At 54.6% G+C, this 24,476-nt stretch overlaps 1 protein-coding gene and 1 long non-coding RNA gene across 10 annotated transcripts in view; one reads left to right on the top strand and one right to left on the bottom strand.

Moving 5' to 3' along the window:
• PML (PML nuclear body scaffold) overlaps positions 1 to 21,331 on the top strand; it is a 52,684-nt gene extending 31,353 nt beyond the window's left edge. Inside the window, exons 4-9 of one of the 9 annotated variants that reach the window (XM_004017861.5) lie at positions 431 to 501; positions 6,619 to 6,738; positions 7,150 to 7,399; positions 8,715 to 8,767; positions 17,645 to 17,795; positions 18,820 to 21,331. In XM_004017861.5, coding sequence (XP_004017910.2) covers positions 431 to 501; positions 6,619 to 6,738; positions 7,150 to 7,399; positions 8,715 to 8,767; positions 17,645 to 17,795; positions 18,820 to 19,598 — 1,424 coding nt within the window. In that variant the 3' untranslated portion in view covers positions 19,599 to 21,331. Of the gene's footprint in view, positions 1 to 430; positions 502 to 615; positions 3,166 to 6,618; positions 6,739 to 7,149; positions 7,400 to 8,714; positions 8,768 to 9,439; positions 10,520 to 17,644; positions 17,796 to 18,819 lie in introns of those variants that run through there. The other 8 variants (XM_012098711.4, XM_012098709.4, XM_042235267.1 and 5 more) reach the window with 8 other exon arrangements.
• LOC121817106 (uncharacterized) lies at positions 16,282 to 18,049 on the bottom strand. Its single transcript, XR_006056861.1, has 2 exons — positions 16,770 to 18,049; positions 16,282 to 16,477 (listed from the first exon to the last, which is right to left on the bottom strand). It is a non-coding gene; the product is annotated as an uncharacterized LOC121817106 (long non-coding RNA).
• Positions 21,332 to 24,476: the final 3,145 nt, after the last annotated feature.

The following is a 24,476-nucleotide window of genomic DNA, read 5'->3' as shown; positions in this document are numbered from 1 at the left end:
GGTGGCAGAGAAAGGAGTTATTTTATCTTCCAGCATGAGAGATTTAGATTTAATAAAAACAGGCCACAGGTGAGAAGAGTGTCATGGAGCTCTCACTGTGCAGAGAAATCAGTGAGCAGTAACGCTGTTAGAATTGTCCGTGCTTTGCCTTGGTGGCGGCCCCAAGTTGGAGAGAGCTGTGCTTGGGGTCTGGAGCCAAAGGCAAGCACTCTCCCATGCCACCCCTCTCTTCCTTCTAGGTGAGTTCATGCCCACTGCAATCAGGGAGCTTTCTTTCCAGCTACAGCCACTCCATGGAGCTGCCAGAGGCCCTGGAAAAGGGGTCTCCAGGAAAAGCAACAGGAATGTTTCCTTTGTCACTGTCCTAAGACAGGATGCCTCTCGCCAGGGATGTCCCTGACCTGCCTATGACCTTCTCTGTGTTCTCCAGATGCAGCTCTATCCAGGAGAGCCAGCCCAGAAGCTGCCAGCACTCCCAGAGACACTTGTGGCCCTGACCCGGTGAGATGGACTTGAGGTTTGAAGGGGGGAGGAGGTTCATCCTGCAGGCCGGGTGGGTTGGGAGTTCTCCTCTGTTGGGAAGGAAGCTGAGTCTTGCTGTCCCCGTGTCTGCAGGCAACGGAGGAGAGAGAGCACCTGAGAGAATGACAGCAGGGGCCTGGACTGCAGCTTCAGTGGGAGGGGGCGGAGGAAGGGCTGGCTGGCTCTGGGCTCCTACGTGCCATAGTAGGTCTTGATGTCATAGTAGGTCTCCAGGAGGTGTTAGGCCCAGGGATGGACAGGAGATAAAGCAGTGGTCCCTGGCAGGCAGGCCCTTGATAGACATGGCAGATGACCCTCCCCTCTGTGTGCCCCACTCCAGATATGTGGCCCTTCCGCCACATAGGGTTCTGGAGAGGAATGGAGAATGAGGCCAGGTATCAGACAGTGATCACAGCAGCCTGGGTTCCATCGATGTGATTTCAGGGCCATCACAGGCCTAAGAGCCGTAGTATTCAGGGTTGGAAAGCGCCCGCACTCCCTCTCACGCGGTCATTCCTCTGCAGCGCCGCTGACCTGTGACTGTCAGCCACCATGCACACACCTCCAGGGGTAGGAAGCTTGCTCATTCCTGAGGCTTGAGCCACTCCCATCTCTGCAGTGCTCTTAGAGCACATCCCTGGGTGCAAATGCACTGGCATCCTGTTACCTGTCCTCTTGGCTACTTGCACGCATTTCTCCTCTCTCCCAGGATAAGCTTTTTCAGTTCCTCCCTGGATCGGGCACCTGGTCTGCTCCCCATCCTGGTCATCCAGGTCTGTGTGCATGTCAAGGAGCTGGGCCCAGGATTGACTGGTCCTCCTTGGAAAGCAGGTCTTCTGGTGAGGGCAGTCAGCCTTTCTAGCTCTGCCATGGTGTGGCCCATAGGAGACAGAGATTGCTGTAGGTTGAGGCAATCAGAAGAGGCTTCCTGTAGGAAGCAGAACTTAGGATCTGAGAGCTTTAGAGTTAGGAGAAATCTTGGAGTCTGACCTGCTCTTGTATAGAGGATGAAGCTAAGACCCCAAAGAGGGTGTGACTTAACCCAAGGCCACACAGCATGCTAATGCTAAGGGCAGGACTTGAAGCCAGTTCCCAACTGTCTTGGGTACTGCACTGTCATATACACACATATAAAATTTTAAAAGGACATTTAATTCTGGATATTTAGGAGAAGTAATACAATCACATGGTCAGAAATCATAATAAAAACAGAAAGTGATCATGTCTTCCTCCCACCTTGTCCCCATCTGACCAGTGTTTACACCCATATTGTTGTCGTTTAGTCACTGAATTGTGTCCGACTCTTGCGACCCCATAAACTGCAGCCTGCCAGGCTCCTCTGTCTATGAGATTTCTCAGGCAAGAATACTAGAGTGGATTGTCATTTCCTTCTCCAGGGAATCTTCCCAACCCAGGGATCAAGCCTGCATCTCCTGCACTGAGAGGCTGATTCTTTACCACTGAGCCACGCTTATTTCTTATATATCCTTCCAGAATTTCTTTATGTAGTTACAAGCAAATACGACTATATACTTGCTTTTTTTTTTTTTTTTTTTTTTGGACAGAGGTAGCACAGTGCCACATATATATTATGCCTAGGGCACAATACTATTGGGGAATTCTTATCTCATCAGTAGGCAGGGAGCTTCCTGATGCCTTTTTACATCTGCATAGTGGTCTGTGCTAAAATAGGTGTAGTGTGATTTATTTAGCCAGTTCCTTGGCTTTTAGGTTATTTTGATATGATAGACAATGCTAGAATGAGAAAGTCTTCAAAGAAGTTATGAATGGTGGTGAAAAGTGCCCCAGGGCCACAGACTGCTCTGGCTTCCAGGTGTCAGTGGTTAGTTGATGAACAACAGCAAGAGAGCCTATGTTGTCTTGTGTGAAGAAGGTCTGGGCATTTTTCTGGGTCTCGTCTTGTGCCCTCTCATTGCCAGTTTCTAAGCAGGTTGAACTTGGAGCATCAGAAGAATGCTCTGTGCAGACTCTTCTTGCTTTCATTTTCATAATAGGCTTGGGGGTGGGGATGGATGGAGCTGGGGAATGGAAGTGGGTCATACACCATGAGTGCAAAGGACAGGTGCAGCTGCTTGAGGAGGGCAGGCATGGTCTGGCTGTGCTAGGAGAGAAGCACCGCTTGGACCCACATTCCTGCCTTAGGAGGCAGGAACTGGGCTTCCAGCACCAACATGCATCCCTCCTGAAACTGCTGGTTTATTTTAATCCCCACCCCATGCCGAGGTGGAAAGTGAAAGTGAAAAGTGAAAGTGAAGTCGCTCAGTCGTGTCCGACTCTTTGCGACCCCATGGACTGTAGCCTACCAGGCTCCTCTGTCCATGAGATTCTCCAGGCAAGAATACTGGAGTGGGTTGCCATTTCCTTCTCCAGGGGATCTTCGCGACCCAGGGATCAAACCCTGGTCTCCAGCATTGGAGACAGACGCTTTAACCTCTGAGCTACCAGGGAAGCCCCGTGCCTAGGTGGAGAGGATGATGAATACCAACTGGTGTAATTAACTAGGAGCGCTTGGGTAGGACGGCACCTCGGACATTGTCCTTCCTCTCTCTCCCTTGGTTCTTTTTGTAATGATGTCACAATACTTTAATGGAAAAAATAAATTGTTTTAAAACTGTAAAATAACTATGAATCAGTCATGATGATTTTTTTTTCTTTACTGAGCTCTCATGTGTGTCCCTGCTTCATTAACATGGGTAGGTGGTGTCAGGAAGGATGGGGCAGAGGCTGAGAGGAGCCCAGCCCTGCCTTTGGGGAGTTCACAGCCCACGTGGAACAAGGTTCTCTTACATGCCAGCAGTTTTCAGAGACACACACAGGCAGGCAGACCAAGACCTTTCGAACTCTTTTCATTTTTTAAAAAAATTTATTTATTTTCTGGCTGCACTGGGTCTTCGTTGCTCACTCGAGCTTTTTCTAGTTGCAGCAAGTAGGGGCTCCTCTCTAGTTGCAGTGTGCATGCTTCTCATTGTGGTGGCCTCTCGTTGCAGAGCACAGATTCTTAGAACACAAGCTCAGTAGTTGTGGCACACAAACTTAGTTGCCCCTCAGCCTATGGGATCTTTCTGGACCAGAGATCGAACCCAGGTCCCCTGCATTAGAGACAGATTCTTAACTACTGGACCACCAGTAAAGTCCCCACTCTTTCATTTTTAATGGTGATCAAATACATATAACATCAATTTGCCTGGAAGTGGAACTGCTGAATCGTGTAATAATTCTGTCTTTAGTTTTAGGGGAATCACCATAAAATTTTCCATAGTGGCTGCACCGCATGGGTGCACCAACAGTCCACAACGGTTCCAGTTTCTCCACATTCTCATTCGCACTCTTTTTTTAAGTAGTGGCCATCTTAATGACTGTGGAGTGGTTTAAACTTTTTGACCACCACCCACTGTAAAAGATATATTTTACATCTAACCTACTGGTGTATACCCATGCACATACCTATAGCTAAAACAGAAGTTTTGTGCCATAAATTACACTTATAAATGTGGAATGTACTCTCAAGACTTTTCTGTTCTGTAGTATTCTATGTAATACAAAAAATGCTAGTCATGACTTTGCTGCCATGATCCACCCATGGGTCACAACTGTAATTTGTAAAACACTGGCACAGAGAGTACCCTGGAGATTGTATATTTTTCCAAGAGGCCTGGGAGAAAATGACCTGCCAAATTATCCCCTCCTCCCACACAACCCGTCCCCCCCACCCCCACCCCAAACAGGTCCACTCTGATTCAGAGAGACAGCTCTCCTCTCTTTTTGTGAAGCTGTTGAGAGAAAGAAACCCAGGAAGGAGGGGAGGAAATCAGTCCATGATAGTCCATGAGTTGGGAACCCACATTTGACATGAAGGCACTTGACATCAAGAAGAGCCCCACCGCAGGGTCCTGGTCCCCAGCACACGGCCGGTCGTGCCGGGCTTCCCCGACTGCCCCTGCCCTGGCCTGGCCAGGTAAGCCCTGCCGTTCACCCTGTGAGGGTGGGCCTGACCCCGTGCCCCACTGCTCGGGAGCAGACAGAGCCTGTCCCCATGAGGAAAGCACATTCCTGACCTCACCCTCTTACAGCCCAGTGCCTGGGTTTTCTAACACAGCTCAGCTTAGCCAAGAGCGCCCTCCAGCTGTGTGGATGGACCTTGGGCTCTGGATGAACCCTCATCCGCTGAGTGCACACAGGGAGTGTGAGGTGCCAAGGAGTCAGGATTGGAGGTAGGAGGGGCAGGCCGGAGCCCCTGGACTGAGCCCTGGAATCTGGGCCTCTCATTGCAGAGGGATGCTCGCCACATCACAAACACCGTTTCAGCAAAAGGTCCAGCTTACTCTTAAGTTTCCCATGATAGGGAAAGATGGTGCAGAGGGACATAAAGGAGACAGTGAGTGAAGGAAAGGGAACATACTCAGGCGCAGAAAAGGAACTTGCATTTCAAAAGCACTGGATTTGGACTTCCCTGGTGTCGCAGTGGATAACAATCTGCCTACTGGTGCAGGGGACGTGGGTTCAATCCCTGGTCCAGGAAGACTGCACGTGCCGCGGAGCATGCTCCGCGACTACGGCACCCATGCGCCTAGAGCCTGTGCACTAAGAAAGAGAAGCCCGCACACCACAGCTGGAGAGTAACCTCCTCTTGCCACAACTAGAGAAAGCCTGCACAAAGCAACAAAGATCCAATGCAGCCAAAAATAAATTTTTAAAAAATTAAAAAGAACACTAGTTTCAAGCCCCTGGTCCAGGCCCTTATTAGGTATATGACCTTAGGAAATCACTTAACCTCTCTGTGTCTTGGTTTCCTTCTCTGTAGATGGGCAATAATCATAATATAGTACCACCTCCTTTTTTTTTTTTTTTTTTTTTACTGTAATTTCATTGTAAAATTCACTATTTTAAAGTATACCATCCAGTGACATTTAGTGCACTCACAGTCTGGTATAACTCTCCCAGACTATGGAGCAGTCACTCCTCACTTTGCCTCCCCCAACCCTTGGCAACCCCTAGTCTGCTGTCTCTGTGCAGTTGGCACTTCTGGATATTTCGTATAAATGGAATCATACAGTATACATTCTTTTGTGGCTAGCTGTCCACTTAGCATGATGCGTTCAAGGTTCCTCCACCTTGTGTGGTCAGAACTCAGTCCTTTCTCTGGCTGAATAGCATTCTCCTGAATGGCTACCCTACATTTTATCTCTTCATCAGTTGACATTTGGGCTGCTTCCACCTTTGGGCTGTTGTGAACAGGTGATGGGGCAGGGGGCAATGTCAGCTCAGTGGAAGGGTCCCCTCTCTATGATGAATTTGCAGCTAGAGAGGAGCTACTACCATTAGTAGGGACCACCACCACCACCACCACTTTGTCCCTAGAGTTGTCTGTGCTGGTCTCTGCTTAGTCGCTCAGTCATGTCTGACTGCAACGCCATGGACCATAGCCTGCCAGGCTCCTCTGTCCATGAGGATTTTCCAGGCAAGAATACTGGAGTGGGTTGCTAAGCCCTCCTCCAAGGGATCATCCCAACCGAAGGATTGAACCCAGGTCTCCCACATTACAGGTGGATTCTTTACTGTCCGAGCCACCAGGGAAGCCCTGGAGTTGTCTAGGCTGGGTCTACTTGTCAAGCGAGCCTTGAGTTGTTGGCAGTATGATCCCTGAGGCCATCTTCTGGCACCGTTAGGATGCACAGGCATTGACGTAGTCCCTGGGGTGCCGCGCCTCAGGGTTGCCATAGGTGAAGTCATGGAGGCTGCAAGGAAGACTTCTGGTCCCCAGTAGGCTCTGGGTATTGGACCAGGAGCCAGCTCTTATGTCTGGGTGAGGCCTTGGAGACTGAGCTGACCCCACACCAGGGGACCTGGGTGGTCCTACTGCCTGGTCATTTTTGTTTTTTATATTTATTTATTTGGCTGCACTGGGTCTTAGTTGAGGCACACGCGCTCTTTAGTTTCGGCATGTGAGATCTAGTTCACTGACCAGGGGTCAAACCTGAGCCCCCTGCATTGGGAGTACAGGGACTTACACACTGGCCCACCAGGGTAGTCCCCTACCTGGTCATTTCTGACTACTTTTGTGTCCCAACTTTGCAGCCAGAGGAGGTGCCGAGGGACCAGATGCAAGCCGCGGGATTGGCCGTGGTACAGCCGGTGCCAGGGGCACACCCTGTGCCAGTGTACGCCTTCTCCATCCAAGACCCCTCCCGCAGAGAAGTAAGATATTCCCCAGCCCTCCCCTCCCCTTCCCAGGGCCCGGATCCCACTAGGTGGTAAGAGGTGGAATGGAAGTGAGAACCCAGACCTCAATAGGCACTGACTCTGCACTCTCCCAGCTCTTGGTTGCCGTGTTAGGAAGCTTCCCTCCAAGCAGGAGCCCCTCCCAGGGCAGTCAGAAGCCAGCAGAGATTGGTGGTCAGTGGTCACCAGCAGGGCCAGTGTGCCTGCTGACTTGGGAGGACCTCTGTGTAGAGAGGTGTGATCCGCACGGCAGATAGCAAAGGGGACAGGAGGAGCAAAGGGCATGGGGCGGGGAACAGATTCCTGCCACTCAGGTCTGGGTCTCTGCCCACGGCCCCAGTCCCCTTGGAGGCTCCTGACCCTGCCCTGTGACACCCCACTGCACAGGAGGGCACCCACACGCAGAAGAGGAAGGCCTGCCAGACCGAGTGCCCCCGGAAGGTCATCAAGATGGAGTCTGAGGAGGGGGAAGAGTCTAGGTTGGCTCAGAGCTCCCCTGAGCAGCCCAGGCCCAGCACCTCCAGGGCAGTCTCGCCACCCCACCTGGATGGGCCCTCCAGCCCCAAGAGCCCCATCATAAGAGATGAGCTCCCCTTGCCTGAAAGCAACCATCAAACCGGCGACCCTGCAGAGACAGGTAGGGAGTGGGGATGGGCAGGATGGGCTGAGGCCTGCATGCTGTCTTCCAGGGGCTGGGTGGGACCCCTCCTCTGCATCCTCACGCCCTTCCCAGGAAGCCCAAGGCAAGCAGCATTCCCTGTGTGTCTTGCCCTCAGCTGCCACCAAATGGGGAAGGGCAAGCCCAGGGTTTGTCTGGGGGGGGCTAGCGCGGATGGTTTAGCCCATGCTTTTCTGGGATGCCCATATAGGGAGCATGATAGCCTGGGGAACACATTTCCTTAGCTCCTTCCCCTGACACACCCTTTTTGAACCCAGTACCATGCCTCTGCACAGGATGGGTCTCCCCAAACAATGTTTGTTGGTGGGTGTCTAGCACATGCTCAGAGAAGACTTGGGTAAAGTCCACACCCGTCGGTTCCCAAATTTTTTTTACGAAGGCCATCCACCTAAGGTATCTCGCTTGCTCAAGGTATCTTTTATGGCCACTGCCAGACAGGGAGTCCTTTCATGTGAGTGGAGGTCAACCCCCAGAATCCTGGAATGTTCAAGACTGTTCTTCCTGGAGCTCTTTTACCCAGTGTCCAGCATTGTTTTCATTCTAGGTCCCACACTGACCCCTGTCCCCGGTCACACTGAACCCTGACCCTGGCCATACACTCAGCCCCAATGGAGAATCCTCGCTCACAAATGCTATTGGTAATCAGGTTTTGTAAACCTAAAGTATCTTTTAACTCAAACATCTCAGCTCACAGAGCTGAGAATTGGAACAACCAGTGTGCTGCTTTAGGATGGTCAAAGGTTCCAAACCAGGTGGTGCTTGTCACACCCCCTCCACAGGTAGTCAGTTCTGAATCATTCCAGGGCCAGTAGCTGAATTAAGTCGTCACAGACAAGGCATAGCAGGCAGTGATGGAAAGCCACCTTGAGTAACCCCTCCGTACAGGCAGATCCTGGCTTCCCAGGTGGCCCAGTGGTAAAGAACACGCCTGCCAACACAGGTAGACATCAGAGAGGCAGGTTCGATCCCTGCATTGGGGGTCCCCTGAAGGGAGGCACAGCAACCCACTCCAGTATTCTTGCCCGGAGAATTCCACTGGCAGAGAGGCCTGGCGGGCTACAGTCCACAGGGTTGCAAAGAGTCGGACATAACTGAGCGACTAAACAGGCAGATCCACGCTGGCACACACGCTGAATGTTGACAGCCCCCTTGCAGGGCACATGTTACCCACCCAGCCCACTGGCCTGCAAGGATTCCCACAGGAGAACACCCTGGGCTCCATCCACGAGCAGCCCTGGCAGGGCCTAACCCTGTCTCCCCTGCTCCGTTTCAGAGGAGCGCGTCGTGGTGATCAGCAGCTCGGAAGACTCAGATGCTGAAAACCCGGTGAGTTGCTCAGAAGTCTGACCCAGGACACTGCCTCCCCCCATTCCAGGTCCCCAGGGGCACAGCCCCAGCAGGTGACTCTCAGACTCACCTCGCGCCCAGGGGATTTATCAGTGAGGCAGTGAGTCCTGAGCTGTCCGGAGGATAGTCTCCAATTGCCAGCTGTGGCCTGGATCGCCCCAGCCCTCCCATCGTACCAGGGTAGGAGCCATCAGTAATCACACGTACTCTTTCTGAAGGCCTGGACAGGGCTTCCCTTCAGAGCCCTATATCTTTTCTGGACTAGCCAATGCCTGTGTCTGCGGCTTCCTTATGCATTGTCTGCCCTCCTAAGTCTCAGTGAGGGGGGCGGACCTGCACCCGTTCCCCGGTTAACGGCAGTGATGCAGGGCCACATGGGGGTATGAGGGTGCAGGGCAGCACCACGCAGGCCCCAGACTAGTACACTGTGACTCCATGTAAGCAGAACTTCCTTTAAAGCCATCCCACAGTGGGACAAGTGGCCGCACGGGTTGTGACCCTCCTGTCCCTGGAGGTTTGTTCATAGCGGTTCATAAAGGCCAGGCTGTCACCTGCCCAGGGGTGAAAGGGATCGGAATTAGAGTGGAAGGCTGGACTGGGTGGCCCCTGAGGCCCCTGCCAGCCTTCAGTCTGAGGTTCTGTGTTGGAAAGCGTGCGGAGCCCACTGAGACCGCCGTCCTGCCTCCTTCCTCATCCATCCAACCCCCGCCGAGAGCTCGCCGAGCGTCCCACTCCCTCCGGGCCTCTCGTCTGTCCCATGGCACATGCCGCCCCTCGGCTTGGCCTCCCCACCATCCTGCCGAGCAAGCTGCCATCCCCGACGCTGAGAGTCCCAGCCAGCCTGCCGGTCACCAGGAGCAAGCTGCCGTCCACCGTGGGATCAGCTTCCTGTCACGTGGGGCGCAAAGAGCCCTGCGCCCTCGCAGCACCTTTCACCTGCCCCTCAAAACGTATGGTGCCCACAGGTGGCCTTGGCCTCCGTCCATGGGTCAAGCCACCACCCCGGCCACCACTGGGCCTCCCAGCCAACCTGCCAATCCCCAGGAGGATCCCACCTGCCCCCAAAGGGCCAGCGGCCAACCCCACCTGGTGCAACTGGCTGCACGACCCCTTGACCCCTTCCCTGCTGTGTCCCAGTGGCTCAACATCTTTCCCCTTCCTCACCCCCCTGGGATCTCCCAGCGTAACACCTTTTATAGGAGAATAATGCGGGGAGGCAGAGCATCCCAAATTCCTGGAGCAGGGGTCTCCCCTGGGGATTCTGGCAGGGCCCCCATGGAAAATCCCCCAGTCCAGGTCCCCCCGGAGGCCTCTCCAAGTGCATTCCTACCACTCCACCCTCTGGAGAGGCCACCCATCAGCACAGACACCCCGCAGACAAGCCTCTGAGTGTCCCAAGCGCCTCCCTCCTCTGCAGCCCTGGAGCTTGGCAGGTTGGCATCCCAAACGTCTTGTCACAGAATGAAGCAGGGAATGCATGGCTCCATGGACCTCTGAACAAAGAGGGTTAAGGCCTCCCCAGTCAGGATATTCTCGTTCCTCACATCCTCAAGTCTCTTTGCCCAAGACAAGGAAGCTTCTCGCACCCTTTGCAACTCCCACAGCCCCATTCTCCCGCCCCAAGCTTTCCCACTGGGCCTCTGCCAGGATGTAAGCCCATGAGGGCAGGGACTGTGTGGCTCCCAGGCCCTGGCAGGTGCAGCTGCTCAATAAACACTTATTGAACAATTACCCTCGCAAACCCTTCTTCCATGACCATCGGATTCCCTGCTGGGCCTCTCCTCCCGGCTAGTGGTCTTTGTCTCCTCTGCACGGACTCTTGGTTCACCTGTGGGGCTGCTGTGACCCTCTTTCTGCCATAGCCTGTGTGAGCAGCAGAGGTGGGAGGTGGGGTCCAGGCCCTCTGCCTCCTGGACTGTCTTGGTTCTGCCACCTGGCAACATCCTCCATGTCCTTGAGGTTCGGGCCCTCCAGATGAACCCCGCTTTCCCCAGCTCATCTTAGACATTCTTGGGCTCCCCACTGTATTGGAAGACTGCCTCCTAGGTTTCCTCTCCCCACCCGGGTCCCGCTTTCTTCCTGGATGACTTCAACGTCCACCACCCTGGCCTCTCCTCTCCTTGACCTTTCAGGGATCTTTGCCCCATTCCCCTGTAGCTGCCAGCCCCATCCCCCTTGCCTCCTCCCCCCAGACCACTCCATCACTGAGAACTTTCCCTCTCTAGACTGGCCCAGACTGACCATAGCTTCCTTTTCCTTGAGCTCTCCATCAGTTACTTCCAGGACTTGGGCTGTTTGCCTCCCAGTTCCTTCTGCCATTACCTCCCGCCCACCAGCCAGCAAGGTCCACCGTTTCAGCCAGTCTTCCACCAGGATCTTGGTGCCCTGTCTCCCCACCGCCCCGCTCCTGGTAGCCTGCCCTCCAAAGATAGCCCTGGAAGGATGCAGTCCTGTCCCCTGCTCTGCACTGCCACCTGGAGGCCAACTTCTGTTGGAGAAAAGTCGAAGGGAGGAAAGCTACAAACGATTTGTCTCCTGGACTCCTTAGCTTCCGGCCTAGGCATGCCCCGCCCCCTGCTCTCCAGGGCACCTCGCCGCACCCCTGCTTCCCTAGCTCTGCTCCCTCTTCCCCACCCTCGCTCTTGGCCGCTCTGCACCTTCTGCCCCAGGAGGACCACAGGACAGGTGGCTCAGCAGCGGCCCATATCTTGCTCTCTGATGACTGATTGACCCGACCCCATCACATCCCTCCCCGTCCCTTCTGTTAGGACTAGAGGACCCCCCCTCTAGGACTCACTCCTCCTCTCCCTGGCCATGCCCTCCTGCCCCCTTGGGAACCTCCCTCCATCTCTCCATCCTCATTTGCATCTTCAAACACTTCCTGTGGGCTATAACTAAGCACCCTGGAGAAAGTCCCATCTTTGCATGCACCACCCCCCAACACACATACCATTTACCTTTCAACCTTCACCCCTCGGTGCTCCTTCCTTGCCCCAGTCCCGCGCCTTTCCCCACCATGCCCTGCCACCATTTCCAGGGTAACCTCCGTGCCTCTCAGTCCAGTGGTCACCTTCAGTCCTAACGCCCCCACACTCTGCTTCCCTTGGGTTCAGGAATTTTCCTCCTGCAGCTCTGCTGGTCCTCCTCACTTCCCGTTCAGGTCTCTTTGTTTTTCTAAATGTTGTTCTCCCAGCTTAGGTTCTGGGATCTCATCTCCTTCTAGAATCTGTACACTCTCCCCATGATCTCAACCATGTGCATGGCTGCATATGGGCTCCTGCCCGCCAGACCAGTAGAGCCCAGTGTCTCCAGTCAGATGCCCCACAGAAACCTCAAACTCACCTCGCCTCTTGTTCTCTCTGTAAATTGCACACATCTGCCTAGTTGCAGAAGCTGGGACCCCAGAGCTGCCCAGGAGTGCCCCCACCCTTTTCACTATTCCTTAGAGCCAGTCACTTTGTGAATCTTACCATGTTCTAAATTCCTCAGAAAGCTGGTTACTTCTTTCTATCCCATAATCTTGATAACATGAAAACAAGGTTAACCCTGGATGGAAGTAGAAGACTGAGAAAGAAAGAGCAAGAAAAGGATTCGAATGCTGTTAATATGGCCAGGCTTCGTGAGAGTCAGGTGGAAGCACTGAAACCAGCAATATTTTGGTGGCATGGGGATGGGGGGTCAGACTAGTACTTAGCTGTCAGTAGCAAGGAGCCACTAGGTGCTATCTGAGGTTGATCAACTCAGGAAGAAGAAGTGCATTTCAGGTTACAAAGAATTAAATGATTAGAAGCAGCTGCTCATGTTTGGAGACCAGGTTAGAGGCAAGAGAACCAGAGGGTCACTGCTTTTGTGTGGGCGTTCTTCAGACACGTTTTTAAAATTAACCATTACGGGAGTCTGAAACTTATTGGAAAAAAAAAATTTTTAGAAAGCAAACAATTTAGGTCCTCCTAAGTAGGTGCATTTCTCACCCACCTGCCATGCCCCCTTCCAGACCCCTGGTGCTCCCAGAGTTCCTTAGCAGGAGGGGGCAGGGCAATGTCTGCAGGTTGCTCCCGGCTCCCACGTCCTCCCCTCCCTGTGGCCTTTATCCATCCTGCCCCTGTATGAGAGCTTCGGAATGCCTGCTTAGTCGCTTCAGTTGTGTCCACCTCTTTGTGACCCCATGGACTGTAGTTCACCAGGCTCCTCTGTCCATGGGATTCTCCAGGCAAGAATACTGGAGTGGGTTGCCATTTCTTTTTCCAGGGGCGCTTCCCCACCCAGGGGTTGAACTCACATCTCTTGAATGTTGCCTGCTGAGCTGTGGAATAGTGGCCTGCTAAGATACTGTGTTTTCCAAGTGTACCAGGGCAAGCAAGCCCCCAGCTTGGGCTGCAGCTGTGTCAATGGCTGGAATCCAGACATGTCGGGGCTCTGGCACTGATCTGGTGTGGTGGGCAGGGCTGGGGAGAGGCTGCTCGAGCAGCACAGGTGTTCTGTCGGAGACCTCTCCCCTGCTGGGAGAGGCAGTGGGGCTGTAGTCTTGGGGTGGAGAGGGAGTCCCAGGTCTGATGGTGGTGAGGACTGTGCTTAAAAATGAGGTGGGTCAGCCACACCTCTACTGCAGGCTCTGTGTCAACAGAGCCAAAGGAGAAAAAGGTAGATGTCTTCACCCACTCTTGCAACAGAAGATGCCCCAGTTCCCAGTAGCAACAGGACCAAGTGGAAGCAGGAGGTGGCCTTGCCGAGGGGGCAGCCCCCGGAAGAAGTGCATGGTGACCAGCAGTGGAAGGGAGGCCCAGGGGAGCAACTGACCCAGGGGAGGGATGTGTGGTGGTGAGTGTGCACTTCAGAAAAAGACACAGGTGCTCAGCTGAGAAGATGGGAGCCGTGGCCCCTGGAGCCTGCAGAGGGGCCAGAGCAGGAGGCAGAGGGGCCAGAGCAGGAGGCAGAGGGGCCAGAGCAGGAGGCAGAGGGCCGTAGGGACCACAGGCTGGCTAATGGGATCATCTGGGTTAACAGATAACATGTGCGGTATCTCTGGGGCCTTCAGGCTTTGCAAGAGCTAGGGTTTTCTGCCTGCAAAATACAGGCATGCATGTGTCTGGCCATTCTGATCCCAACCGTAAGCTCAAGTGCTGAGAAAGTTCCTCAGGAGCCGAGGACCTCTAGATTAGCATTAATGTCAATATTAGATACTTCAGGTGAGAATGTTGAATAGCAGAGAGCCTGGCTTCTGATTTGCTGATGCCCAAACGTGGAATGAATCCATAATTAGGACAGTTGTTCCCAATCCTGGCTGCGCACTGCTATCACTTGGGGGTTTTACCAAGGACAGATTCCTGAGTCCCACCCCCAGGGAGTCTAACTATATTGGTCTGGGGCTCAGCCGGGACATCAGGATTTTTTTAAACTGCTTATGCACAATCAAGGTTGTGTTGTTCAGTCGCTAAGTCACGTCTAACTCTGCAACCCCATGGACTGCAGCACACCAGGCTTCCCTGTCCTTTGCTATCTCCCTTTGCTCAAACTCATGTCCATTGAGTTGTTGATGCCATTCAACCACCTCATCCTCTGTCGCCCCCTTCTCCTCTTGAGGGATTCGATTGCATATCTGTGTGAAAGAAATGCTGCTCATTTGTGTATGTATCAGCCTTGAACAGAGGTGATGTATACATGCTGGGATATGATCCAGGTTGGGAAGGGGAGATGCTGGGTCTTTCCAGATAAACCTCCTAGCAGTTTCTTGGAAGGTGAGAAGCTAGTGGCTTCCTCGGAGCACCTCAGTATGGCCATTACACCTGCTGTGTTAAGTTGAGGTGTGGTTAATCTGCTAAGTTGACTGTGATGAAGATAAGTGAAATTGAGCTCTTCAACCCGATGGCACATGTATCCTGATTACCTGTGTATCCTGAGAAATATCCCAGATCCCACATGGCTCAGGTTTGCAGTCAAAGAAGCACAGTCCATTAACCAGTCATCTTTCAAAGACTGTTACAGAGAATACAACTCATACCTCACAGCAACACTCCTTGAATCCTTCATCCCTTCATTCTCACCACCATCGTCTCCTACTCACTGGTCCCTCAAAGCCTTTTCTCACTTTTCACTTTCCAGTCCTCACATGAGGGCTCTGATCTCTTCCCTCCTCTGGTTCTTTCTGCTGCCATTCCTTTCCCTTCCAAGGAAATCTCAAGCTTTTTTCCAACAAAAGGCCTCTCCTGGATTCTTGGGTTCAGATCTCTGCTACTCTCCCCCTCTATGCTCCATGCTCCACCACCCCCCACTTAATCCTGATTGTGGAATGAGGCCGAGGAGTGGCAGTGGGGGGCGTGGAAGAGGGACAGAAAGATATTCAGCATCGGAGCTGGATATCAGTTGGATAATCAGCTGTGCTGATTCTGTTAACCCTGGGTCTTTAGGAAAGTCTTTTTTAAATGTCAGTACTTCCCAGCTGTACTGCTGGGATTTAAGGCAGGGATGGGGAACTGCTTGCAGTGCTAGCTGGAGTTCAGTGGAAGGCATTCCTGTGAGACCAGCCCGGTGGAGTAGCCATACTTTATGGTTGTCCCCAAGGGCAAGAGAAATCTGGGCTGAAGGAGTCAGGGCTGGAAGATTCAGCCTTCCCTCCCTTGACAACTTGATGGAAAGGGGTGTTCTTTTATTAAGGGGGCCAGCAGGGTCTTCAGCAAGTTCAGGACAAAGGATATTTCCTTGACTATAAAAGAGAGAATGACCCCAGGACCATGGGAGGCTCTTAAAAAGTGAGGGTCTCGTGGCTATCATAAGTGACCCTGGTATAAAGATGGGGGAGTTAGCTCAAAGATGCTGCTCTCCAGGGAGATCAAGTCTTGGAAAGGACTATCTGAAGAGAAGACACTGGCTTTCCAGCCTGAAGAGACAGTGCCGGAAGACAGACGGAACCACTCAGGGCCACTGCGAAGGCTTTGGCAGTTTGGAGCAAAGAGAGGAAGGAAGAGGGGAAGGCCATGTCGGTGGGTGGCAGAGAAGACTCGGCCAAGGGGACGGCACTTCACCTGAAGCCCAAGGGAGGCCACAGCAAGGGGAGTGCAGCTGTTTCCACCAGCCCAAGTGTGAGAGCACCCCTGCCTTGTGATCGGAACAGGCACTGGAAGCTTGGAGATAGGAAACAACGAGATTCTCCCACGGCGGAAAAAGGTGGTGTCTCCTGCCGGCGCTCTAGCAACTTCAAAAAGAAGACTCCTGGAGAAGGCTCACTCCAGGGAGGCAAGGGAACCCTGACAGCAAGACGGAGACTCAGCAGGACGTGCCGAACCAGCCTTGGATGCGTGGCCAACTCGAGGATACTGGTCCACAAGGCCTATGTTTTGTCCCAGTAGGGCTTCAGGTATAAAGTCCCAGAAAACTCAGGGTGCTTTAAGCCAAACCAGCTCTATATGGACTCAGGGAGTGTCTGTTTTTATCAGTGCCTAGGAGGAAGTTGGAGAGGGCTATGAAATGCAAATAGAGCCAAAATCAGCCACTCGAAGGAAAATCCCAGCACATTTTAATTGTGGTTAGCAAAGACTTTGCACTTGGCTGAAGTTTCAGTAAAACAGCGGTTTCACCTGGAGAGTGGAAGGGCGGAAGGCTAGTTCTGCCCCAGGCCAGGGACGACAGCCAGAGGTCAGAGTTCAGAGAGGCCAACTCTGGGTGAGGCCAACTCCATCAAGCACCAGGGGCCGTCTGTCAGAGGGGAAGGTTGGGGCCTGCTCTGGACTCTGTCCCAGCAGTGCCCTCAGCAGGCCCTGTGTCGGTGGCCACACCCATTCCCCCTGGTGTCTGGTTAATACCCACAGGTGACACAGGAAGTTCTGAGCGGGCCCCCAAAGCCTAGCTTTGCCTGGTGTGCAGATGATAAGCAATTAACTCTATATTACAAAAGGCTCTATCTCCCTCCTTCGCCCTAGCCCTTGGGGTTTAAACGCTTACAGCTAGAGCCCCTCCCACCCCCAGGGCCTTTCAACAGTGTTCACACCTTGGTGCTGCAGAGAACAGAGCCTCAGGTGCCCAGCCTGGAGGAGCCCCGGCCTGCTTGCCTAAGCAGCTGTCTTCTGGACGCCAAATGGCAGAGGGCTCCCAGGTCTGAGCCTGCTTCTCTCCACTACTCTCACAGCCAGGCGCCATGTGCCCCGTAGAGGCGGCATCCCAGGGGCCGGGTGGCCCTCCCCTCTCCTTTGTGCAGGGTGCCGGGACCTCAGCTCACCTGGGGGACAAGAAAAGCCAGGCATCCTGCCCCTTCCAGAGAAACACCTGAGGTTCGAGATGGGACTCCTTCCCCCACCGCCCCCCAGTTCACGATGTTTGTTCTGAGTCGGCTCAAGGAGTTGAAGCAAGGAGCAGACACATGTGGCCCTGCCCACCTCGGCCCCGACGCCTTCCCAGAGCCTACCCCCCCAGCCCTGCTCACCCATGTGCACACTCAGCCACACAGTATCACACTTGCACACACACGTGTGTCAACACAGGCTCGCAAACCCACACCCCCCCCACACACACAATATTTGCATTCATTCCCACACTTTTTCACACTCACACTTCCCCCCATGATCCCATCCTACTCACGCACTGACACACGTGCCCTGGTTCACACGCATGACCCTCACACGTGCATATGCACATTCACACCCGTTCAGGCACTCGCTTGGAAACACCCCCTCCCTTTTCCAGTAACAGGCCCTCCCTGAGGCAAACACAGACCACCCCCCCATATCCACGCGCTCTCATCGCCCTCTACCCCACGCTCACGCACACACCAGCATGCACACCTGTTCCCAGGGACCCAGCTCACATGGCCACTGCCCCCTTTCAGCCCCCACAGCCCCTGACCTGTTGATTTCTTCTGTGTTGCAGGACTCCCGAGAGCTGGCCGACAACAGCAGCGAGTCCAGTGACCTCCAGCTGGAGGGCCCCAGCTCCCTCGGAGTCCTGGACGACGGCCCCTCCAACTCCCTGGTGGAAGACAAGCCCCTGGTTTTCTTTGACCTCAAGATTGACAATGAAAGTGGGTTCTCCGGTGGCCACCCCTCAACCCTTTCTTGCTCAGTCCCTAAGTCCCCAGGATAAGTGCAGGCAGAGCCATCTGTGAGCTCGGGAGAGCCCTGAGCTGTGGCCAGAGGTTGCAGCCAGAGGGTGGTCAGAGCACCGCACCTCCCGGGGCCTCTCAGGTGTTTGCACTTGGTTCTCTGAATAAGGACGTCTGCTTTGACCAGGGCCTGAAGGCATGAGGCAGGCACCTCCATGAGTCCCTCCCTGACTGGTGCTTCCATTAGGGAGCCTTGGGAACACACTTGTAAACAGAAACGCAACCTTAAAGTTGCTGAGGTGACACCAGCAATCCAAACACAGCCTTAGGCTGAGTACAGGGCCCATTCTTTCCAAGGTTGCTGCAGAGGGCGGCCAACAGAGCCAAGGTCACAGAGAGATGTGACCCCTTCTCCCTCAAATTCGCGGTGCTTACCCTAGCCCTGCGGGAGGCTAGGTCCCATCCAGTTGCCTGGGCTCAGCGTGGGGTCAGCCCGGGGAGACACAAACAGCGGGTATTTCACAGGACAGGGAAGCCATTTGCAGACCTCACTGGAAGATTCGGGACCATGCTCTGAATGGAGTGGATTGGGCAAATGTGCTTTCTGACCCAGCGCTCTGATGGCTGGGGGCCTTAACTATGTGACTGATGGGGTTGGAGGTCGGGGGGAAAGGGAGTGGAGGGCTAGGCTGAAGCAGTGAGGGATCCCTAGGGTAGGTGGGTGGAGGCTGGCAGCAGACAGACTGGAGTGAAAGGGTTTGGTGGATTCCAGAAGGTGGCAGGGCAGGGGGGAGCAGGACTCCCGGCAGGGGAGGAAGGGGCCCTGGAGGGCAGCCCTACCTCCCCTTCTGACCCCCATCCCTATTGGAGCCAGGGTCAGAGCTGCGTTTGAGGCTGATGCTTGATTCCTGCCATCAGGCCCCAAGGTGGGGTCTCTGAATGGTGGGGTTGGTGCCCCCCGCCATGCCCTTGAGGCCTCACGCTGCCATTCTCTCCTGCCCAGCCCAGAAGATTAGCCAGCTGGCAGCCGTGAACCAGGAAAGCCAGTTCCGCGCGCTCATCCAGCCCGAAGCGCTCAACGTGTACTCCAAGGCTGTCTCCCTAGAGGTGGGACTGCAGCACTTCCTGTACTTCCTGGCGAGCATGCACCAGCCCATCCTGGCCTGCTATAAGCTGTGGGGACCCAGTCTCCCCAGCTTCTTCCAGGCCCTGGAGGAGATGAACATGCTGGGGAAGTTCCAGAAGTCCATCTCAGGCTTCCTGGCCACCCTGCCCCTCATCCGGGAGTGCGTGCCGGGGGCCAGCAGCTTCAAACTCAAGAGCCTGGCCAAGACCTACCTGGCAAGAAACATGAGCGAACGCAGCGCCCTCGCGGCCGTGCTGGCCATGCGCGACCTGTGCCGACTCCTCGAGGTGTCCCCCGGCCCCCAGCTGGCCCCGCACATCCACCCCTTCAGCAGCCTGCAGTGCTTCTCATCCCTGCAGCCCCTGGTGCGGGCGGCCATCCTGCCCCGGGCCGAGGCCCGCTTGCTGGCCCTGCACAAGGTGACCTTCATAGAGCTGCTGACCGCACACCACCATGACCCCCAGGGTGGCCTGAAGAGGTACAACCGCTTCCTGAGCCTCCAGACTCCCACGTCGTCCCAGCCTGCACTCGACCTGCAGTCTCTGGGCACCTACTTCGAAGGCCTGCTGGGGGAGCCGGCTTCGGCAGGGGCAGGAGGCGTCGCTGCCCCTCCGGCTGGCCACAGCTTGGCAGAAAGGGCTACACAGCAGACCTGAGGGGAGGGGCTGGCTGGCTCAGACTCTCTGGGGACAGAGAGAGATGGGGTCCCTGAGAGCCCCTGCCCACCACAGCATCCCCAGGTCCAGCTATCTCCCTTGTCATTTGGTCCAGAATCAGTTCTCCTTCTCCGGGACCAAATTCCACCTCTCTAAAAATTCCACAGAGAAGGTTCCAAGGCCAAGCAACCACCCGATGGGGGCCACAAGATCCCCGGGCGGCCTTGGGAGCACCGTGAGTTAGCTCGAAGATCCCCTGAGCCTCCCACTCCGGGAGCCAGAAGTGGGGGCAGGGCAGGGTCCCTGATGAAGAAGGGCTGGCTGCTGGGCTCTCGAAGCAGCCCCCATATTGCCCCAGCCAACCGAGCCCAGCTTCCGGAGGGTCCCTTACTGCTCCTCCCTGAGCACTGGCATGGCCCCAGGGGCCCTACTGACAGCACCCACAGACACTGCCTACACCACCAGGGGCCCCACGGGTACCAAAGTGCCTTTCAAACCAAACCTTCCCTGGGGATTTGGGTTCTTCCAGCCTTTGCCTGCCCGGAGGCCAGCCCAGTTCACCTCCGTTCTGGGGCATTCTCACCCCCCAAGGGCCTCCTCTCAGTGGAGACAGGGCCTGCCGCCCCCTGCCGCCCCCTGCCGCCCCCTGCCGCCCCCTGCCGCCCCCTGCCGCCCCCTGCCGCTCCCTGCCGCTCCCTGCTGCTTCCAGACATGACCTTCCAAGCCTGGTTCCCTCCTGCTGGCCACACTGGGCCCTTCTGGCTCTCTGCAATGCCACTACCTGCCCCAAGGCCTCCCAGGGTGTGACCTCCAACCCAGCACTGCTCTCAGTGGAGTCCAGCGACCTGCAGCATGGGAATCTCTAGGGTGGGGCCCAGCAGGCTGCTTTAGCAGGTTCTCCAGATGATTCTGAGGCCCACCAGGTTTCAGCGCCATTGCTCTGATAGACTGCCCTTCCAGGAGAAGCAGTGTGGAGCAGCAGAGAAAGTCCTGGCCCTGACTGTGCGCTGAGTGGGACCCAGGAAAGGGCCCCTTCCTGAGCCCCCACGTCCCCACCTATAAAATGGGCTGGTTAGCCTGCATGGTCCCAGAGCTCCCATCTAGCCCTACCATTCTGGGGTTTTAGGAATGAGCAGCAGGCCTCTGGGGCAGTGATGAAGGAGGTTTTCATTCTTGAGCCCTTGGCCCCAACCCTAAGCTAACTAAGGCCCCCAAACTTGAGCAGGACACAGGCTGGTGGTCTCATCTCATAGTGGAACCACTGACCCTTCCCCTCAGCCCCTCTGCCGTCCCTCTTCCTTGACGCCCTGATCCTGGGGATACCCCCGTGGCCTCAGCTTTCACACGCGTGAAGGCTGTGTGCCCACACCCCTGCCCCCATCCACTGGGAACCCTGAAGACCCACAGAGGGATCACATAGGAACTGGTTGCCATGTGAGAGTGCTGGCTCTGAAGCTCAGTAAAACTGGCGGCTGGGTGAGGGGAGGAGGGGGCTGGAGCCTCAGTCTGCCTGTGATGACCATCTTGGTGGCAGCAGGGCAGGACTTGGGCCCCTCCTCACTGTATCTTCCCCCCAGCCCCACCGCAAGACTGAACCTGCTGATTTTGAGCTCCAAGCCCAGCCCCACAAGGCTTTCTTCCTTCAGATGGAGTTGATCACATTTGTTATAGCGAAGGACTGTTCAGCCCTCTTGCCACTGTCATAGCCTTTAATAAAGACGTGAATCTTCAAAGCCTGGTGCGCCAATCACAGACTCTGCCCAACCCACCCCAGGAGTCCTGAGCAGTCTCTTGCCTGGTAAAGGGGTAGCTTGCTGGCATAGCTGTTCTTTGTGAGGGCATCTCTCAGGACTCAACAGAGCTGAGAACCCCTCGTTGCTCAGTGCTGAGGGTCTCAAGGATATGAGCCCCTGTTCTAAGTGGGGAGACCAGGGCGGACCTGTCTGGGATCATCTCCAAGGCGGGTAACCACGTGGAGGGAAAGAAGCACCAGTTTCAAGAATCACCCCCTAGGGGGAGTCAGGGACCAGAGAGACCAGGGACTTTACGTCTGCCTCCTGCTGGGTAACTTTGTACCCTGGTGGAGTTCTCATTGGTGCCTGCAGGGGTTCCCTTGGCACAGGCACTGTAGGAATTAGTCCCCCCCTGGCCTGGGTGAGGACCCAGGTAATGTGATTTGATCAGTACCCCCATCCTTAGCCTCACCTACCTGTCTCACTTAGTCATGTCCGACTTTTTGTGGCCCCATAGACTAATCCACCAGGCTCCTCTGACCATAGAATTTTCCAGGTAAGAATACTGGAGTGGGTTGCCATTTCTTTCTCCAGGCGATCTTCCCGGCCTAGAGATCGAACCCGTGTCTCTTGCATCTCCTCACTGGCAGGCAGGTTCTTTACCAGCAGTGCCACCTGGGAAGCCCAGGTCTCTAATGGCAAATCCAGATACTTCTCCTGTGCTTTGAATCTCTGAATCGATCTCAGGTTTACCTATGTCAATGAACCACAAGCTTGCTGGGCTAGAAGCCAGGGCACAGAGTTTCAGTCCTCACTCGGTAGCCCCTGACTCTGGTCTGATGCATCAAGCTCACTGATGTCCAGGCTCTGAGTCTGTAAAATGGTATAAGATGGGTCTTTTTTTTAATCTCATAGAATCTTGTGTGAACCAGTAAGGAGACGTTTGTGAAAATAGCCTTTTAGTGTATGAAGAATTGCACAAACATAAGATCTGATCTTAGCGACAAACAAGATGACAGTGTTATTGCTTTATAAACAATGGAAAAATAAACAGATACTGGATCTTAGTAAACAAAGGACTTAGGCTTGTCTTCAGGGGGATGAAGAACAAGCTCTGGGATGGAGCAGACAACTAAGGAGTGGGGTTGGGGTGGGGTGTGCTGGTCCTGGGTCCCAGGAAGGAGAGCCAGGGAGTCTGCCTTGGAGTGGTTGAGCAGTGGGTGGCTTTGTGCCCCCTAAACACCCAGATGGGAGGTTTCAACCACACAGACCTGGAGCTGAAAACAGCCATCTGGGCCCTGCCCAACCCTCCCCAACTCTAGGGCCGTCTTCTGAGGCCCAGGAGCTCACTGACACCCCCAGGAAGGTCACCTGCAAGTCTCACCACTTTCACCTCAACCTTGCCCTGCCTTTTACCTGCCCAACTCCCAAGCCACTGCTTCACCGCCGGGCGCTGCTGTTCCCCTGAGCTGCACCCTCCTCTCATCCAGCCCTGGCCGGCCCCGCCCTTAACATCTATCCTAGATCACTCCGATCCCTAAGTCCCATCCTTGACAATCCTCCAAAACTCCCCTTCACCCCGCACCTGCCCGAGGCCCAGCCCCCACCCTGTACTCACCATCTCCGACCTCAGGCGGGTCTCCACCTTGCACCCCAAGTGCCCCAGCCCCTACACCTGGAGCAAGGGGGTCCTTTCTCACTTCTCTTCACCCCTCACAACGAAGGAAAACCACATCGCTAGGGACATCAAACGTCCAGTCGGAGAGAGTCCCCCCTGGTGGCTCCAGCCCAGGCGGAAGGGGAGTCGAGCCGGAGCGGCTCCCAGACTGGCCAGCAGAGGGCGCTGCAGCCCCACTGAACCCGGTGCTGAGGCTGCGGCTCCTCGCGGACCGGGAGGAGCAGATTGTGGGTTCAGGCTTGGGATGGCAGCATCTTTTCCAAAGCGCCACGCGTACCGCCGGTTGGGTGGCAGGTATCTTTAAGTAGATGGTGCATGGAGAAACATTTTTAACGTGTTGATAACTTTATGTTTATTTTAACATCTATCAGAAAATATATAACCAGCGCATCAATGCCCTGATTTCTGGAATCTGGCTGCTCAGAATGATGCTAAAAGAGAATTCTTTAAAGGTCTGATTTAAGGACAACTATGAAGTAACTCGGAGAAGGCAATGGCACCCCACTCCAGTACTCTTGCCTGGAAAATCCCGTGGACGGAGGACCCTGGTAGGCTGCAGTCCATGGGGTCGCTCAGAGTCGGACACGACTGAAGCGACTTAGCAGCAGCAGCATGAAGTAACTACAAGCTCAGAAGGAACACAGGAACAGCAAAACCTGTGGCAGTGGACGTGGAAGACTTAATCTGGGGAAATACTGGGTTTGCTGTTGCTCTGTTGCTACGTCATATCCGTGTTCGGTGGCTAAGTGTAGTCACGCTCTTCTAGAAGCATCCAGCAGGGATTCCACCTGAGCTCACTGAACCCTGGGGAGGACACAATGACCATCCAGTGTGTGAGTGCCTGGGACAATCAGGTGAATAAAGCTCCCAACTAACATGACTGAAAGGTGACTTCGTGCTGGACACTCTTTTCTCACTCAGCAGAGCTAGCCGTATCTAGTCTCCCCAGACACCCTATGCAGTTTACATTATTGTCCCCATTCTATTCTGGACCTGGGATGGGGGCTGAGGCAGGGAGGCCGAGTACCTTGCTCCAGGTCATTGAACTTGAATGTGGCAGGGTCGGGATTTGCCCCACAGGGAGGCTGTGTCTACACTGGCGCCTTCTGTAGCCCACACTGCCAGGTGCCTTGCCAGGCATTTGTGGGGGTTTCCACCCTCTCCTTCCGGTGCCCTCCTGGGCTGTTTGATCTCACACGATGCAAAAGGCCCAGAAAACTCACACCAAAACCTTCTGGTCCCAGGGTCCCAGAATTTGAACTTATCCTAATTCTATTTTTGTCTTTAAGGACCCTGCTTCTCCAATTTCTTTCCCCATTATTGCCTGACACCCCCCACCCCCAAGGAGCCTTCTTAGACAATGTTTTTTCCTAGTTGAGGCTCTCTCCCATGAAATTTTAATACTTGCTTCCTTAGGATTTTCTGTATACAATATTATGTCATCTGCAAATAGAGATCATTTTACTT

The sequence above is a fragment of the Ovis aries genome, chromosome 18, assembly GCF_016772045.2.
Source record: "Ovis aries strain OAR_USU_Benz2616 breed Rambouillet chromosome 18, ARS-UI_Ramb_v3.0, whole genome shotgun sequence".
In the NCBI taxonomy this organism is placed as follows: domain Eukaryota; kingdom Metazoa; phylum Chordata; class Mammalia; order Artiodactyla; family Bovidae; genus Ovis; species Ovis aries.
This window is presented reverse-complemented; position numbering and strand designations above follow the sequence as displayed.